Genomic DNA, 16,739 nt, shown 5'->3' with positions numbered 1-16,739 from the left:
AAATACCGGATGGTCTCACTCATAGCAGGAATCTAGAAAACTTAAATAAGGGACCAGGAAAATGAATAACTATAAGAAAGTGAAAATCAAAATCAACAAACAACTATGAACCAGAGACACTCTATGGGTGGTGGGGGGGCGGGGAGGGGAGAGATTGGGGTTCAAAATAAGGGGATTACAATTGTATGGGGAATATAAAAATAAAATTTATTTAAAAAATAAATAAATAAACATGGGTGTGTACATTGAAAGAGTCTCTATCAAGAAATAATCAGGTCCTTAATTTGGTATGCCCTCTTTGACAAATATAAGAATAATAGTTTTAGGGTTTTCTTTGGACCATGGTTTCCCTTCTTTGCCACTATAATCTAAACTTAAAACCTTTTCCCTAAGTTCTGAGTGGAAATCACTGATTAGGCTAACTGCTGATGTGTGAGTAAAATTATTCTGTTTACCATGTAGGGGTTTGCTAATTGCAATGAAAAACATGAGTTCCCTGGCACATTCTCCTTTGTCTGTGAAACAGTATGTTTGCCATGACCAGGGAGGATGTATGGGCAGAAAGGGCCCAATCCTGTTATGGTACCATCATTGGACTAATTTCTGTGCTTTCCTCTTGTTCAGTTTTCTTCTTGAAATGATCTATCAGGAAGTCTCTGTATTCTGCAAAGCTATTACCATGCAGTTAAAAACAAATGCCACTGTGAAAATGGACTCCCTGCAGAAAAGTGTCCCTCTCATCCATTTAAAGAACATTTATTAAGCACCTACATTTTGCTAAGGTGCTTGGTGCTGAGAACAGAAATAGACCTATTCTCAATAAATTAGCAAAGAGGAAGTGTCCTGTACTGCAGTAGGGCCATAGATTGTGGTAAGATTGTAGAAAGGAAGGATCAAATTCTGAGCAGGTGCAGAGGAGGCAGGAACTACTTATATCTAGCAAACTAGGAGACTACCCCGGGAATTAACATCTGAGCTGGGTATTAAAGATGAGTTTTGGAATCTGATCTGCAAAGGAAGACATTTCAGATAAGAGAAACAGCCTGGCATGAAGCACAGAAACAGCCTGGCATGAAGCACAGAAACAGCATGGGACAAAGCAAATGTAAATGTCTGTCTGTAGAGGTCAGTAATGATCATTGCATCTGAATGGGGACTTTTGAATCATCTAGTCCAACAGCTTATTTTACAGGTGAGGAAACCCAAGGCAGGATAGCAAACCTGACTTCTCTGGAATCTGATGCCTATAGTCCTTTTCATGCTAGCTCTCTCTGCTCTGTAGATTTGTACCTACCATACTTTGGACATATTGAAATGATGGAGTTACTTACATCTTACATCATTGTGCATCATGCTCGCTTTTATTCCTCTTGCCAAGTCTACAAATAGCATTCTCTTGGCTCTTGCACTTCAATCATCCATCAATCCACTAGTCAATCAATCAGTCTATCAAAGATGTATGTAGAAACTATTGCATCCGGTACTCTATATGCTATTTATTTCATTTGCTCTTTAGAACTCCCATTTCTTTGTGTTACTCGTTCTCAAAATCACTTATTTTTATTGATTTAAAATGTAAAAATCTAAGATTCTATTAATCAAGCATTTCAACATGCCTAGAAGCACAGGTATTTCAAGCTGAAAAGACACTCCCATTTAGTTTGGTATGCTGTTTATGTGTCTGTCTCAGTTTGTACATTTCCAAGAAATTATTTTTAGGACTCCCCAGTATCATTAGTTTGTGTTAATTAAGTTGGGAATGATGAAGATTCATTTCTGACAGACCTTTGCTTCTTTCAGAGGGAGGTCACATGAGTCCTATTTTGAAATCTGGGAACTTTGCCCATGATCACCTGCAGCCCTGGATGTTGAGGCATTCCCTGTTTTTCCCCCTTGCTGGACCCTGTGATCTCAGCCTCACTCTCACTCAGCCCCTCTGCCCCATTGGTTACCAGGTTGTCCAGCTGCAGACCTGGCCTCTCCTCTCTGAGCCCCTCAGTGGCACAGGTTGATTGAATACACAATAAAGTCAGAGTGAATAACTGCGTCTGTGAGTTGTCAGAAAAACAGTCTGTGGAATAAAATGCACACATTGCCAAAGGGTGGGGGAGGTTAGAAAGCAGGGTGTCTTGACAGAGAGAGAAAAGTGTTGGAATTAATTCATAAACGTGTTGGATGAAAATTAGCAGATGAAGATTTGCAAGGGGAGAAAAGGGAAGAGACAGACAGATGGAGAGGGGGAGGGAGAAGCTGGAAAATAGAGCAGAAGACACAGCTTTATTTCACAGTCTTGCTCTACTCTCGGCTGCAGCAGCCTGTGCTTTTGCAGGGATCCTGCCTGCCTTCTTCTTGGTTCTCCTCTTAACCTCCGCCATCCACAACCTCTTCTCCTGGACTCACCCCACACTCCCACTGCCACCACAACAGTTGTGCTTTTAACACACGTGGGATTCCCTACTTCTTGGTAAGGGGATGTTCTCTATTCTATAAGCACCAAACTTCTGATATACCTCTGGTGGGAGGAAAGGAGTGGACTTTAGAGGGACATCTTGATTCCTGGTGCTCTGGTCTTATCCATGTCACCCCCTTGATCCACAATCTTCCTTCTACCTGTAAAATTAGGATTTGGGGGCAAACTAACTAGGATTATTCATAGAAGCCATTTATATTAGTATCTGGAGTGCTATGTGCGTTCATTAAGCATTATTACTATTATTACTATTATTGTTATTAGCAGCCGTAGAAGTAGTACATTCTGATGTTCTCTACCTAGTAGTTAGGATTTTCTGATAAAGGCGAGCTGATCTGAGCTGTGACTTTAAACTCAGTGTCAGAGCCAAGACAAACATTCACATCCCTATTTCCATCCCTTAATTGATAGTTGGAGCTTTGCCACATGACAGTGAGTCTGTTGGATATTTCATTCTGGAACATAATGCAGACAATCACCCAATTTCAGTTTGGAGGAACAATTGAGATCACTATGTGTGATTTGAGATAGGACCATGTTCATTCCTTCCCTCTATGACAAGGATTTACTCTCAAGTACCTTCTCCCAGTTTCCTTTGCCCTCCCTAGATTTCAAATCTGTGCCTGTGTGTACTCTTTCTGTAAGGAGATTCTGATTTTTTCCAAGGTAGATCTAGATAGATTAAAGTTCGGTGGACTCTTATCACTCATACAGTTAGTTTGGGGATTCTTTGCAGTCCATTTTCTTTCTCATTCTCGACAAAAACCTATACCTTGTTTCTCACCAGGCAACATGCTGTGGAACCTCTTCCGCCACTCAGGAAAGGGAGCAACAAATTGCACTTTGGATAAAATTCATTCACTCCATGCAACCACTTACTCCAAGTGCTTTGCAATTTGAAATTTGAAAAATCTAATTGGACTTTGTCTTTGAGAAAAATCTCATTAGTCTGCCAAGGTAAAACTATTTGGTGAGAAGGTAGAAGGACTTTTCCTTTCTTTTTCTATGAAGTTCCTAAAGGAGTAGGATTAAAGGATTAAAATGATTTTAATCCTTTTAGGAAGGTTATCTCCAGGAAAAATTGAGATTTGAGAGTTGATCTTTTGTGTCAACTTGATAGACAAGCCAGATATTTGGTCAAACATTATTCTAGATGTATCTGTGAAGGCAATTTTAAATATGAGATTATCATTTAAATTAGTGGAATATGAGTAAAGCAGATTAACCTTTATGATGGGAGTGGGCCTCATCTAATCAGTTGAAGATTTTAATAGAAAAAGACTAACCTCCCCTTGAAAAAGAAATTTTGTGAGGAGAATACCTTTATATTGGAACTGCAGTATTAACTTCTCCCTGAGTCTTCAGCCTGTGTCCTGCTCCACAGACTTTGGGCTTGCCAGCCTCAAAGTCTCAGGAGCCAATTCCTTAAAATAAATCTCTCTGTCTTTCTCTGTCTCTCTCTGTCTCCCCTCCTCCCTCTCTCCCTTCCCCCTCCTTTCTCTATACACAGTCATATATACATTCACATATGCATGCCCTATATTTTATTTATGCATTTATATTATCATACATTTTTATGTACTATATATTATACTACTATATCCCATAAAATTTCTACTATATTTATATTGCTTATTAGTCATGTGGTACAGCCCACTCCTTTCCCACCTTGAGGGCCTTCTCACAATAGTGTGGAGCAACACCAGTAGTATATGGGACCAGAAATACAAACTAAACTGAAGTACTCTAATTTTTGTCCTTCACCTCAAGCTAAACTTTTGCCAATAAAATGTTGCCCAGTGTCCAAAAAAAAAAAAAGACATATATTTTGATTATTTAATGTGAATCTTGAATAGCTATGATATCTGTGAACTTGGAAGGCATAAACTGGAGGTATATCACTATTTTAATTAAGATATAATTCACAAATAACATATTAGTGTCAGGTATACAAACTGATTTGATGTTTGCATATATTGCAAAATGATCACCACAATAAAATCTAGTTTAACATTCGTCACCATACATATTTATGATTTTTTTTTCACTATACAGTTGCACATTTTGCCTTGTGATGAAAACTTTTAAGACCTACTCTCTTAGCAACTTTTAAATATATACTACAAAATTATCAATGACAGTCACCATGCTATTCATTATATCCCCTTGACTTATTTATGTTGTAAGTGGAAGTTTCTACTTTTTAACCATTCTTCTCCCATTTCATCATCCCCCCCAACTCTGGCAACCACCAATTTGTTCTCTGCATCCATGAGCTCATTTATTTATTTATTTAAGAGTCCACATTTAAGTGATATCAAATGGTATTGCCTTTCTCTGTCTGAACAACAGTTCGAATAATGCCCTATTTTTTAATGATTGAATAACAATTTATTGGAAAATCTGTTATGCACCAGGAACTGTTATGAGCTGGTGATAAATCAGAAAACCATGAAGAGAGGGGTAAGACTGAGCATTTTCTACTTTGAGTTCCTAGAGATGGCCAGGAATAATTCCTCCATGCATTGGCTTTTTAGTCTAACCTCAGTGATGCCTTCCTAACAGAGGTGTTGAGGGGTTATCTGAGGTGGTATCTGTGATTGAGCATCCTTCTGTCTGGCACAGGAGGGAGAGGATGGTGATGATGACAGCCACAGTGATCACTGTCATTAATTTTTAAGTGTTGTTTGGTCTGTTCCTAAGTGGGTCCAAAGATGGAAATTCTGGCCAGAAACAACTCATCCTTGCATGTTTATTAATCATTAACCACACACAGAACATTGTGATCAGCACAATCAGACCTATGGCACCTTCCAGGAATTCTTAATCTTCACACACCATAAATAAATATTCAAGTCTCTCATGTTGAAGATGAAACAAAGTAAAACAATATAGTCTATATCGGGCCCAATTCTCTGCCCTTTCTCCTCTCTTGCTCTTTCATAATGGAGCTTGGGGCACATTTGCTTTCTCCATTCTTTGGATGCCATCATTCCTGAGCTGCCACTTACCTTCTGCAGCTGCCCAGGCGTGAAACCACTTCTGCCAGAGTCTCTAGAGTCACCAGCATCCTCCACGGTGCTGGGCACAACTTGGATGCTCTTTCTTCATTGCTCTTTCTTCATTTCCTGAATGCCTGGTATCTGACACTGTTAACCACTCTCTAAACAGTCTCCTGCTTGACTTCTGTGAGGTCACTGATTCCTGCTTTGCCTTCTATTTTTTGGGCCACTTTTGCAGAATCCTTCATGAGTTCTTCCACTCACCCGTTACATGTTGATGTTGCCCAGAATTTGCATTTAATGCTTTATTCCTTCTCAGTCTACTGCTTTTACTGAGTGACTTCATTAGTATTCAGCACTTCAGGTCCTACTTACACAAAGAGAGTTCCAAAATCTATAACTGTAAACATCATCTCTTTCTTAGGCTCATAACCTAAATATCCAAATACCAGCAGTGATCTTTACTTTGGTGTCTCACCAATGCCTCATGTTCAATACTGGTCATTCATCACCTTGCACTCAGGATCAACTCTCCTTGTTGTTTCTCTGTGATGGGTAACATCATCCATTCAGTTGCCAACATCAGAAACCAGTTGGCAGTGTACAGCCACCCAGCCTTTAAAAGTGAACTTAGGAGTCACTTCCTTCAAGCAGCTTTCTAGGAATCTTAATCTAATTTAGATGGTGCAATGCTCAGAGGCATTGGACCTATTTTAGGTGGCATTCTTGCCTATTTTAACTTTATTTTTTTAAGATTTATTTTATTTATGCATACATGAACTGGGGTACAGGCCAGAGGTGTGAGGGGTGAGAAGATTCACCAGAGACAGAGTGGGGAACAGAACAGGTAGATCCACTGAGATACACTGCTGAGAGGAGCAGTGGGTGAGTCAGGAGACGTCTGCTGAGTCATGTGGGTAGCTCCCTGGCCGGGGAACAAACTTGTGCTGCAGTGGCTGCAGATAGCTTCATAGGTTGTGTCTTAACCTCTTACGCTACCAGGGAGGCCCGTATTTTAACTTTAAATCTTATTATGTTGTACTGAATCCATTATGTGGTTTATTTGCCCTTACAGGGCTATGAACTCCTGTGGGCAGTGAACATATTCTTTGTAGCATGTTCTTTGTATCCCCAGTTCTAGCACAATGAGTAGATAGGCAAAGGATGTTGGTCCAAAAAAAAAGGAAGAAAGGAATGAAAACATTCGTCAACAGGATAAATAAATGATAGTTTTAAAAGTTTGGCAAATAAGATTGCAAGTAACCAATATATAATGTGAAAGCCAAGTTCAAGTTTGGCTTCCTAAGTATGAGAGAGATCAGATTAATTTTATCAGGATGAAGTACGCAGATGGAGTAGTAGTAGAACACCTGTTTTTTGAGCATTTACTATCTGCCAAATCCCCTGTGGGTATCTCACATACAACCTGTTCAATTCTTTAAAAAAAACAAAGGGATAAAGTTTCCAGACTAACCAGTGGAGAAACTTGGGCTCAGAGGAAACCCATCTGCTGCCCAAGACCCCCAGCTCCTAGTAGCTGGTCCAGATTTAGAGCTATATTGTCAATCTCTGAAGGGGGTTCTGTGCTCCACACCCTGGTGCCCTGGGAGGTAAGAGCCATCTCCTACCCAGTGTGGCCTTTCAACTAGAAGCTATAGTGAGACTCAATAGGGGTAAAACGGAAACAACTCCTGCTGAGCATTTAAGAAACTGATGTTATGATTTGTAGATCTCGATATAATTTTTTTTTGTTTTTTGATTTATAGAACTATATGAGGAGTGACTATAAAGTGATGAATTGATTTTATTGTCTGGCTTATGGAAATTAGTCCCTTTATATAAGACTCCAGACTTTCTGAAAGAAAATGTTTGGATACAGTGGATGCCTTGTAATATCCCAGATTGAGGGGTTGGAGGGCCAGGGAGGAAGTAAGAGTATAGTAAGGGGAATGTGGCTGGAGCCTCTCATCAGCTTCTGTGACATTCCATTGATTTTAGAGCATGGGCACGAGTTCTCTCATGCAGCAATTATTTGCTGTTTTTTTTTCCAATTTTTAAAATTTATTTTTCATTATGAAATATTTCAAACATACTTAAAAGTATAGAAATTAAGTAACTGGGCCTCCCCTGGTGGCACGCGGTTAAGCACTGGGCTGCGAAGCTGCCTGCAGCCTCTTCAGTGCCGGTTCAATCCTCGGCCACCGGCGAGGGTCCCACATGGCACGCAGACCTCTCCTGCCGTGCCTGCTGCTGCTCCCCTCAGCAGTGTATTTCATCAGTCTGTCTGTTCTCTTCCCCGCTCTGGCTCTGGTGAATCCTCTCACCCTCCTGCACTTTTGACTGTACCCAGTGCTAGTATAAATAAATAAATAAATCTTTTTATAAAAAGAAATTAAGTAACTTTTAGTAAAATCAAATTATACTTAACTGTAGGGCCTCCCCGGTGGCACAGCGGGTTGAGCACAGCGCTGTGAAGCTGTCTGCAGCCTCTGTAGCGCAGGTTTGATTCCCAGACAGCCAGGGAGATACCCACATGGCATGCAGACCTCTCCTGTCTTGCCTGCTGCTCCCCTCAGCAGTGTTCTTGGTCCATCTGCCTGTTCTGCTCCCTGCTCTGTCTCTGGTGAATCCTCTCACCCTCCTGTGCCTCTGGCCTGTACCCCAGTTCTTGTATAAATAAATAACTGTTTTAAAAATTATACTTAACTGTAATTTCTCACACTTTTTACTGAATACTATTTTTGTTTTACTTAATTAATATATATTTTACATCATTGTTCATTTTCATGCAATGTTTGCTTTTTCCTCTCAGGTATAGTCCCCATAAAATTCCCACCACCAATTAACCTGTGCACCATCGCCATAGTCCCTTGTGCTTGTCCCTCTCCTGTTTCTATCCCACCTCCTCCCCTGCAGAATGTCTCTGATTTATAGTTGATTGTTAATTTTTATTTGTTTATTTATTATTATTTTTTTCCTGATCCTTAATTTGTTTTCCCTATATTCCTCCTGTAAGTGAAACCATTAGATATTTTAACTGTTCCTTCTGGCTTATTTTGCAGAGCACAATCCCTATTTGCTGGTGTTTTTATGTTGCACCCGATTGTAGTCCAGAGCAGAAGAATCATGGAAGAGCAAGACACACACATATACAATCACTTTGAAAGAGTGTAGGATAATGGGGTTGATAGTATAATAACTGGCTTCTCTATCTATTGGTAGTTCATAAATCTCATATATCTTTTCACAATGCAAGTCTTGCATGCCTTATCTTTTTCTGTTGACAAGTTTATTTTAGTGCTTTGTATTGTAACTTTTGTTACAGTAAAAGTCCTTTGGATTTTTGTTGTTGTTGTTGTGTTTCTTTTCTTTCTTTCTTCTTTTTTTTTTTTTTTTTTGGTTGGTCAATTTCAGTTATTTTCACATAGAAAAAAAGAGGGATTGAGGTTTCACCATCACTGATTGCTACCATGAGCCCCCACGTGAGTTCTCTGTCTGAATTCTCACAGCAATCCCATGAAGTAGCTCTTATTTACCCTGTTTATTACAAGATACACCCAGAGATGATAGGCAATATGCCCAAGATGACAGAACTTGTAAGTGGCAGAGCTGGGATACACAGCATGAATTTGATTCATGCCCAATAGCAGTTCTTTTTACTAGGTCAAACCAATGAGGCCTGAATTAGAAAGTAGGTGGAGTGGCCTACGATGGGAAAAGATTGATATCCAAATGACCTGAATTCTGGATTCATGTTAGCAATTGACTAGAAGACCCAAGCTATGAAGGGACAAGGAGAAATGAAGTGGCTTGTTCAGGTTTAGCGCTGATCATGTAGCAACTGTTACGTGGTATTGCTTTGGGCTTACAGAAGATAATATTTGTGTCTCCTCCATAGTTTTGTGTTCTGGAATGTGTTGCCAATTTTTGGAACCTTCTGAAGTCTGAAAGTTTGAGGCTCAGTTGATTCTTACTTTTCTGTCCACCAGCAAGCATTTTTGGTTTACTGTGCCTCCAAATCCAGAGGACCCCAAGAGAGAGCCAACTCCTTTGGGCTGAGCCACATTGCCTTCTCAGGCATTCCACCCCATGGGGTCCTTAAGGATTTAGGTGGGTTTCTGACATATAAATATGCATTATATATGGGGTTCTTACTTTATGTTTCTTCCTAATGCACACACAGAACAGCTGGGTACAATCTTCTCTCAGATAAACACAAGCTGTACATTTTCTTTATTTATGAATAACACACAGCTTGAAATTACTTTTACAACTGGATACAAATTTCATTAGATAAATTCAGACATTTCAGTTGGATCCAGAATTACCAGGATCCAGAATTACCGAGTCATCCTTGCTATGTCAGTCCCTCCATGATAAAATGAAACCTTGTTAATAACCAATTTTGATCTTAGGTGACTTCTAATTTTCATCATCTCTTATTATTAGGTAGTTATTGTCATGACTGTTATCTTACATATCTTAAAACAAAATCATGGGGACATGTCAAGTTGCCCACAAGCCGTATAAAATTGTTGAGAGAGGTATTACTTGGTACTGTCACACAGCTGAAGTGTTGAAAGTCAGTATCTAAAGAGCCCACTTCAGAACCAAAATTCTTAATCATCACTTGTCTGTCCTCATATAATTAACTTCATAGATGATGTCACATATCCAAGAGACATTTTTCTGGGCTCTCCCATCATGGTACTCAAGCCAGTATTTCATAGTATACTACCATGAGAAACTACCTAAGTCTTTGTTCATTGTGAACCTCACCCCTTTTTCTCTCTTATTTCAATTTGGTTTGACCTTCTATTATATGAGTGGTTTTTAGCAATGTCTTCCAAATGAATAAAATCTCCCCCACAACACTATAGATGTAGATTGTCATGAAGATCAGAATCTGCATTTATTTTTCCAGTCATTAGCCCTTGAGTTTAACATATTCACTTGCAAATATTGAAATAGGAGGCAAACTTAGAGAAGAGAATAGACCCGGGTCTTGTTTCTAGAACTCCAGAGACCTATGATTGGAGGCAGCAGACTTTGAGAAAAGCAGATACTTGGTTTAGTCCTTTCCCAAGAGCAGGATTTATTACACATTGTTGAGAATACATAATGCCTTACTTTCTGCTATCTCTGTCTCCCTTCCTTGCCTGTCCCAGCTATTGTTTACCCACCTGGAATCTCATGCTTTTTCCTTTCTGTTCTTCTGCAATAATTCTTCCCATCTTGAGTAGCTTGTCATGAATTGATTTGGATTAAGCAACTGCCCCATTTGCATGTCCTGAGAAGCACTGAGGCCAGTATCAGTAGGAGCCACAAAGAGTTAGCTACAGCCTGACTTCCACAGCAGTTTAACCCAACTCCGTTGCTGCTGTCCCCAGCATTCAAAACACAAACTCTGTAACTGAAGAAAACCATAAGCACATTCTCATCAGCTGTACATAGGTTAAATCATTAAGGGAAATCCTTTCTAGTCTGGTGATAATGGACAAGAGCATCTCAGGGCTGGGAGGATTTCTGTGCATACAGGAAACCCAGGTCTGCACTCAAGTCTTCAGGAAACATGCATGTCATGAAAACCAGTGGGTATCCCCAAATAACTAATGTGTCTGCTTTCTGAGTCCTCTGCCTTGCCTCTTGCATCACTGCTTCATTCAGCCTGAAGCCCAAAATGAATGGGATGCGTCCCCTGTCCTACTCCTGCCTTTGTTAATGTGTGCTTTCTGGAAAGTAGCTGATACATATTTCCACTCTATTAAAAACATATACAACATACACAACATGACTAGTGACATGTTGTTCTTTCTTTTCCATTATGATGCTCTAAATTAAAACCCTTAGACCTAAAATGGTATGTGGGCTACCAATTTACAATAGGGGGTTAGGTTGGGGTAGTATTTATTTGTGCTCAGTCCCTCATAACTGAGAGCAGGAAGTGTGTTTATAGCCTTCAGTAACTGAGGTAATAAATGATAAGTGTTTACTGCTTATATTTTGAATTAAATTTCGTGGTAACAAGTGTTCAGAGCCCAGTCTAATCTAACAAAAGGATGTGAGAAAGCCTGCAGTAAAGCAAAGACACATGGCAACCACTTAATGATGATGCAAGGGTAACAACCACTCAAAACAGGGGTGCTTTTTGCCGGGGAAATGGAAAAAACAAACATAAATGTCATGACCGGCTCCAGGAAAGCTTGAGCTCACAAGTGGGTTAAGAAGTGAAATAAATTAACCCATTCACCACCACTTGGCCCCCTACCCAAAGCGAAGCCTGGCCTGTAAGAATGCCCCTGGAAAGCCCCCTCCCAATTCAGTGATGGCGACGAGTCCTGTCATGATCATAAAGCCATAGCTGGAATTCATGAAAATCAGTCCTAATACTTTCTAGGACCCCCCCCATGTGTTTTCCCTAGATCTTCCTTTTTTGCAAGAGCAAACTTGGTTAACAAGCATGGACCAGGATAGGGACTCCTTGCACATTGTGCCATAGGAAGGGATTCAGATCTGCCAGTCTGAGAGCCCAAGAGAGTGGAGGGCCATGAGGATTTCAAGGCGGGTCGTGGGGAAGCACAGTCCATCTTTTTGCAATGGCTCAGCATTGCTCTGCCAAGAACTGGAGGCAGCAGAACCAATGGACTCGCACACAGTTGCAGCTCCCGGCTTGGGAAATATAGTTCAGTTCTCCAAGGCAGGTTTGGCAACTTCTGCTCCAGCGGCAGGGGGGGGAGGTTGCGAGTGTCAATTTTCAATTTGCTGCTTTCCTCAGACCGCCCCCACTTCCGACCCCCCGCCAGCGAGCCACTAAGAGGGGTGCAGCCTTCTCTCGGCTGCGTGGGGTGTCAGGGGGAGAGCGGCGCGGGGGGAGCCGCCGCCTCACCGCCGGCCGGCGCCCAGCCCACGCGGGAGGGTCTGGCGCGGCGGGGGTTAAGGTGGACTCCGGTGCCCCGCGCGCGCCCGCCCGCCCGCCGGGATGAGCGCCCGCTCGGCTCGCTCGGCGCCGGCACGGGAGAAAGTGGCGGTCAGTGATGGAGCTGCTGCCATGACAACCCCGGCGGTCGGGGCCCGCGCGCGTCGGGGCTGCTCCCGGGAAGCAGGCGGCTCGGAGGCCGGGGGCGGCCGCTGAGCGTGGCGTCCGCGCGTCCCCGCGTCCCGTGCCGCGTCCCCGGAGGAGGCGGGGGCGCCGTCCGCGCTGCTCCCCGAGCTCCCAGAGCCTGCGCCGGGCGGCGCTCCGCGGCTGGCGATCGCGGGCCGGGCTGGCCGCCAGTCGCCCCCGGGCTGCGGGCGAGGACGTGCCCGGCCGCGGAGGATCCTCGGGCTGAGCCGGCGGCGGGTGCCCGCGGAGGAACTTTTTTGCGCCTTTGGGGGCCGGCTCTGAGACTTGAGCTGGCGTCTAAATCTATCTGTCCATAGGTGTGAGCTAATAAAACATTTTCTCCTTGAAGCAGCCGCTTCTGATGCATCTCCTTTAAGTCCGAGACACTTGCCTCGCTTCTTTGGGTTATAAACTTTTGATGCCAGACCTCTGCTGAACGTGCCCAACTGAATCTTAAAGTAGCATCTTGAAGAGAGAGGCAGAGCAAGAGCCATCTGTGACCTTCATCCCTGCACCTTCCTTCTTCCTCTCCCTTCCCGGCTGCCTCCCTGCTCCCCAGGGGAGCGTCCAGGAAGCGCTTTTTGGATGCAGGAGGGGGCATCTGGTGGTGCTAGACTGGAAAGCTGAGGCAGGAGCTGAGGAAGGATCTTTAGACTCCGGAGAGCCTGGACTCCTTTCTTCTTCCCCTTCTCTGCTTCTGGCTAGCTCCATCCCTTTCCTCTGCCCGCACCACTTCCTGAGACCCGCTGGAGAGTGGGGCGGGGGACCTGGACCGCGCCGCTCCGGAGTTCTGGGAAGTTGTGGCTGTCGAGGATGGGGGTCTGTGGGTACCTGTTCCTGCCCTGGAAGTGCCTCGTGGTCGTGTCTCTCAGGCTGCTGTTCCTTGTACCCACAGGAGTGCCGGTGCGCAGCGGAGATGCCACCTTCCCCAAAGCTATGGACAACGTGACGGTCCGGCAGGGGGAGAGCGCCACCCTCAGGTAGGGAGCTATACTTCAGTGGGGGACTGAGCCCCTAGGATGGGCTTACGGGGGTAGGGGCCATGGGGTAGAGAACTGACTTGCTTTCTTGGGAGAGGACGGGAACCTCCCAGAGGGCTTTTGCAGGCACAAGAGGTGCCGCTTGCTTACTGTGGCAACTGGCAACCCATTCTCCTGGACAGGTTTGTCATTTGCTTCGGTTTTTGGGGTCCAGGATCTTGCAAGTGAACCCTGAATCCTTGTTTGGGACTCTGTGTGTCTGAGGCCATGGCATAGCTGGATGGACTTTTGGCTTAGCACCAAGAGGAGAACCTGAGATGGACGGAGTTGAAATACGGGGCGGGGTGGGGGTGGATAACCTGGTGGCTCTCTCACAGGCCAGAAAGGGCTGTGATGAGGCAGAGATAATCCTCAAGATGGGCTGTCTCACCCCTGTTCTAGAGATACCTATAATGTCAGCTTCTGGAATTGCTAAGGCTGGGCCATGGCCCTTTATGAGTCTGCTCAAGATGCAGCCATCCCTGTCATCAGTGTGGTGCTCCTGGGGCCCCTATTATAAATTATGAGGGCAGTTTCATCTTTACAGGCTGGGACCAAGGAGAGGAGACATGTAGCTTTTATGTAACAGCATCATTCCTGTCTGAAAAGCACAAAAAGAAAAGCGTTTTGTTTTACTTTAATGAGTTACAGAGAAACACTTACATGCTCCAGGCAGGGGGGGTAGAGAGTCTTAGAATATGAACCTTTGGGGACTGGGCCTGCTGCAGCAGAGACTTTAATAAAAATGCAGCCACCAGTTTCCACCAGCTCAGCAGATATCATCTTTTATCCCTTTAATGAGGCAGTTCTGGTCCTAGGAGACAGATTCAGGGATGTCCCAGCTTAACTCTGGCTCACAGCATACACAGGGTGAACGCATTTGCCCTGTCTGTGACTTTGATGGTTATGGTGAAAATAAAGCATTCCTCCTAGGGTATTCAGTCAAAGAACCTGACTTCTCCAAGAAACCAATGAGGGAGGGGTTTCCTTCCTAGTCTCTTGGTTGGACTCTGTCTTTATCTAGACAGATGTCTCCCTGGGGAAGAAAAGAAAGCCCTCTGGGATGCTGACTAGCCTTTCTTAAACCCAAGCACTAACGGTGGATTTTTGCCAGTTTGGGTGGTTCATAGCTGAACCTCCTTTGGAACTGGAGAACAGATCCTGAACCCTGTCTGCTGGCTCATGGAATTGGGGGATTGGGGCAGGGCAGGAGGAGGAAGGAGTAAGAAAGAAAATAAAGATGAAGTAGAGAATAGGGAGAGTAAAAACAGAGATGGACCTGCCATCAGGCAGGAGGGAAAACCCTCCAGACAAACTAGAAAATAATGTGCCTATTTCATTGCCTCGGAGAAGTTTCAGGAGTACACTCTCTGAGATGTGACTTATGGAATGACTATTTGTAGCAGCTCACAGGCCACAGTGCATGTTATCCAAGGAAATGAAATGCAGATGGGTGAAGCCTGTTTATGCTTCTGCTATGCACCTCTCTTTATCATCCAATCTACTAATGGGGGCAAAGAGGTCTCAGAGTTGAACCTTCCAAAATCTTCTGTCCATTTCCTGCCCCTGAAAGTTGAACTAGAAACTCAAAATCCCCAAGCTTTCTGCTTTCTGGGCTGCAATAAGAAGGCTCCACCAGCAGAGGGCCAGCTTTGATCTACTTTTTTTTTTTTTTTTTTTTAATTAGCTGCTGGCCTGTTTTCATGATCTTTAATTCTAATGTCTAGCAGCTGGGCTTGGTAATGGGTCTGGGAATAAAAAAAGGAAAGCTGAATAGTTGCTTTTTATGCATTGTAGAGAAAATAAAACTTACATCTTCCAAGTATAACTGTTATCTGTTACCTGATTGCGTGCTTTATTTTTTAAAAAAGTAAGTCCTTGTCTTGTGTTGATTTTGCTTCTTCTCTTCTGTGTAATTTGCCCTGGAATGGAGAAACTCAGCACATCATCCACTTATTTAAATCATTTTAATGCCTCTTTATTTTACCTCTTATTTTCTTACCTTTTATAACTTTCCTACTTTATGTAATTCCTATGATTGTTACCTATGATGCATTCTCTTCTTCTTTTCTTGCCTTCATCACTTAATGCTTAATATTTCCTGTGGTTTTAAGGTTATGATTTCATTGTTATCACAATATTTCTTAAAATAAGGTCAATATCTCCTGCAAATGCCTGGGAGTCCCACATTCATTCTCCCTCTTTTTGTTTGTTTTCCACCAATCCTTGGTTTATTGGCTAGCAGCTATGTGACTTATTTGTCAGCATTCAGAAGGAAAGTGCGTGCTTTTAGTCTCTGGAAGTCCATGGTCTCAGACCTTGATAATCCTGCCGGAATGTATTTTGTGTTGTTTTTGGTCTTAAAAAAATGCACTTCTTAGCTATGCTTATTCTTTAGGCTCCTTGACGATGTTCTGTTGGGAATTCAGAATGTGGGAATTTAGTGTTCTGAATGCATCAAATGTTCAGAATGTACAGAAAAATGTCCCCATTCACATCAGCCTCAGAGAGGTTTTCCACTGTAGCTTTGCCAACCAGGAGTAAAGCATCCCTTGCTTGCTACTAAATCCTGAATAAAGTCACACAGGAAGCCCAAGACCTAGTAGGAAAAGCACCAGAATGGAGAAAGCTGGGTCCTCCTTTGAATTTTCCAGTGAAAAATTGCCTGGCTTAGAGAAGGATGAATTCCTCCTTGGAGACAGCAGCATGATGTGATAGGTCTTTGATTGCATTGAGGGACATTAGGAAGTGATATGCCAAAGATGACACTGAAGATTTGAACGTGGATGAAACTCATTTTCTATAAGTGAGGCAATATTATCTTCCTCATAACTACTTCACAGGGCTACTTGAAAAGTAAAAATAATTATTTGAATATTGAGTTATTTTGCCTTCTTGGAAGAGAGATGATATGGAAAATGAAGGTGGTATTCACTATGGCTGAATTATAGCTTCTATGAATCTGATTTGAATTCATTATTACAAATGGGCCCTCTTGGCCAGAATCATTTCATTACAATTATCTGCTGTTGGTTTAAAAATGTTCTGTGCCTTTCCATTAGATTAGATGTGACAAGTATCTAGAAGTCCTGTATCTGAATCCATGCCCATGTCAGGAAAGGAGCCCAGATGTTCAGTGTGGTCAG

General features: G+C 42.9%; 1 protein-coding gene across 4 annotated transcripts in view; it reads left to right on the top strand.

Annotated features, from left to right (window-relative positions):
* The window catches only part of OPCML (opioid binding protein/cell adhesion molecule like), a gene marked incomplete at both ends in the record, with an annotated part of 1,073,109 nt that overhangs the window by 557,872 nt on the left and 498,498 nt on the right, over positions 1-16,739 (top strand). For 2 of the 4 annotated variants that reach the window (XM_084251353.1, XM_084251352.1), the window contains one exon: positions 13,470-13,554. In XM_084251353.1, the coding sequence (XP_084107479.1) occupies positions 13,470-13,554 (85 nt within the window). Of the gene's footprint in view, positions 1-13,252; positions 13,555-16,739 lie in introns of those variants that run through there. The other 2 variants (XM_084251351.1, XM_084251350.1) reach the window with 1 other exon arrangement.

The sequence above is a fragment of the Talpa europaea genome, assembly GCF_964194135.1.
Source record: "Talpa europaea genome assembly, chromosome: 12".
Lineage (NCBI taxonomy): Eukaryota > Metazoa > Chordata > Mammalia > Eulipotyphla > Talpidae > Talpa > Talpa europaea.
This window is presented reverse-complemented; position numbering and strand designations above follow the sequence as displayed.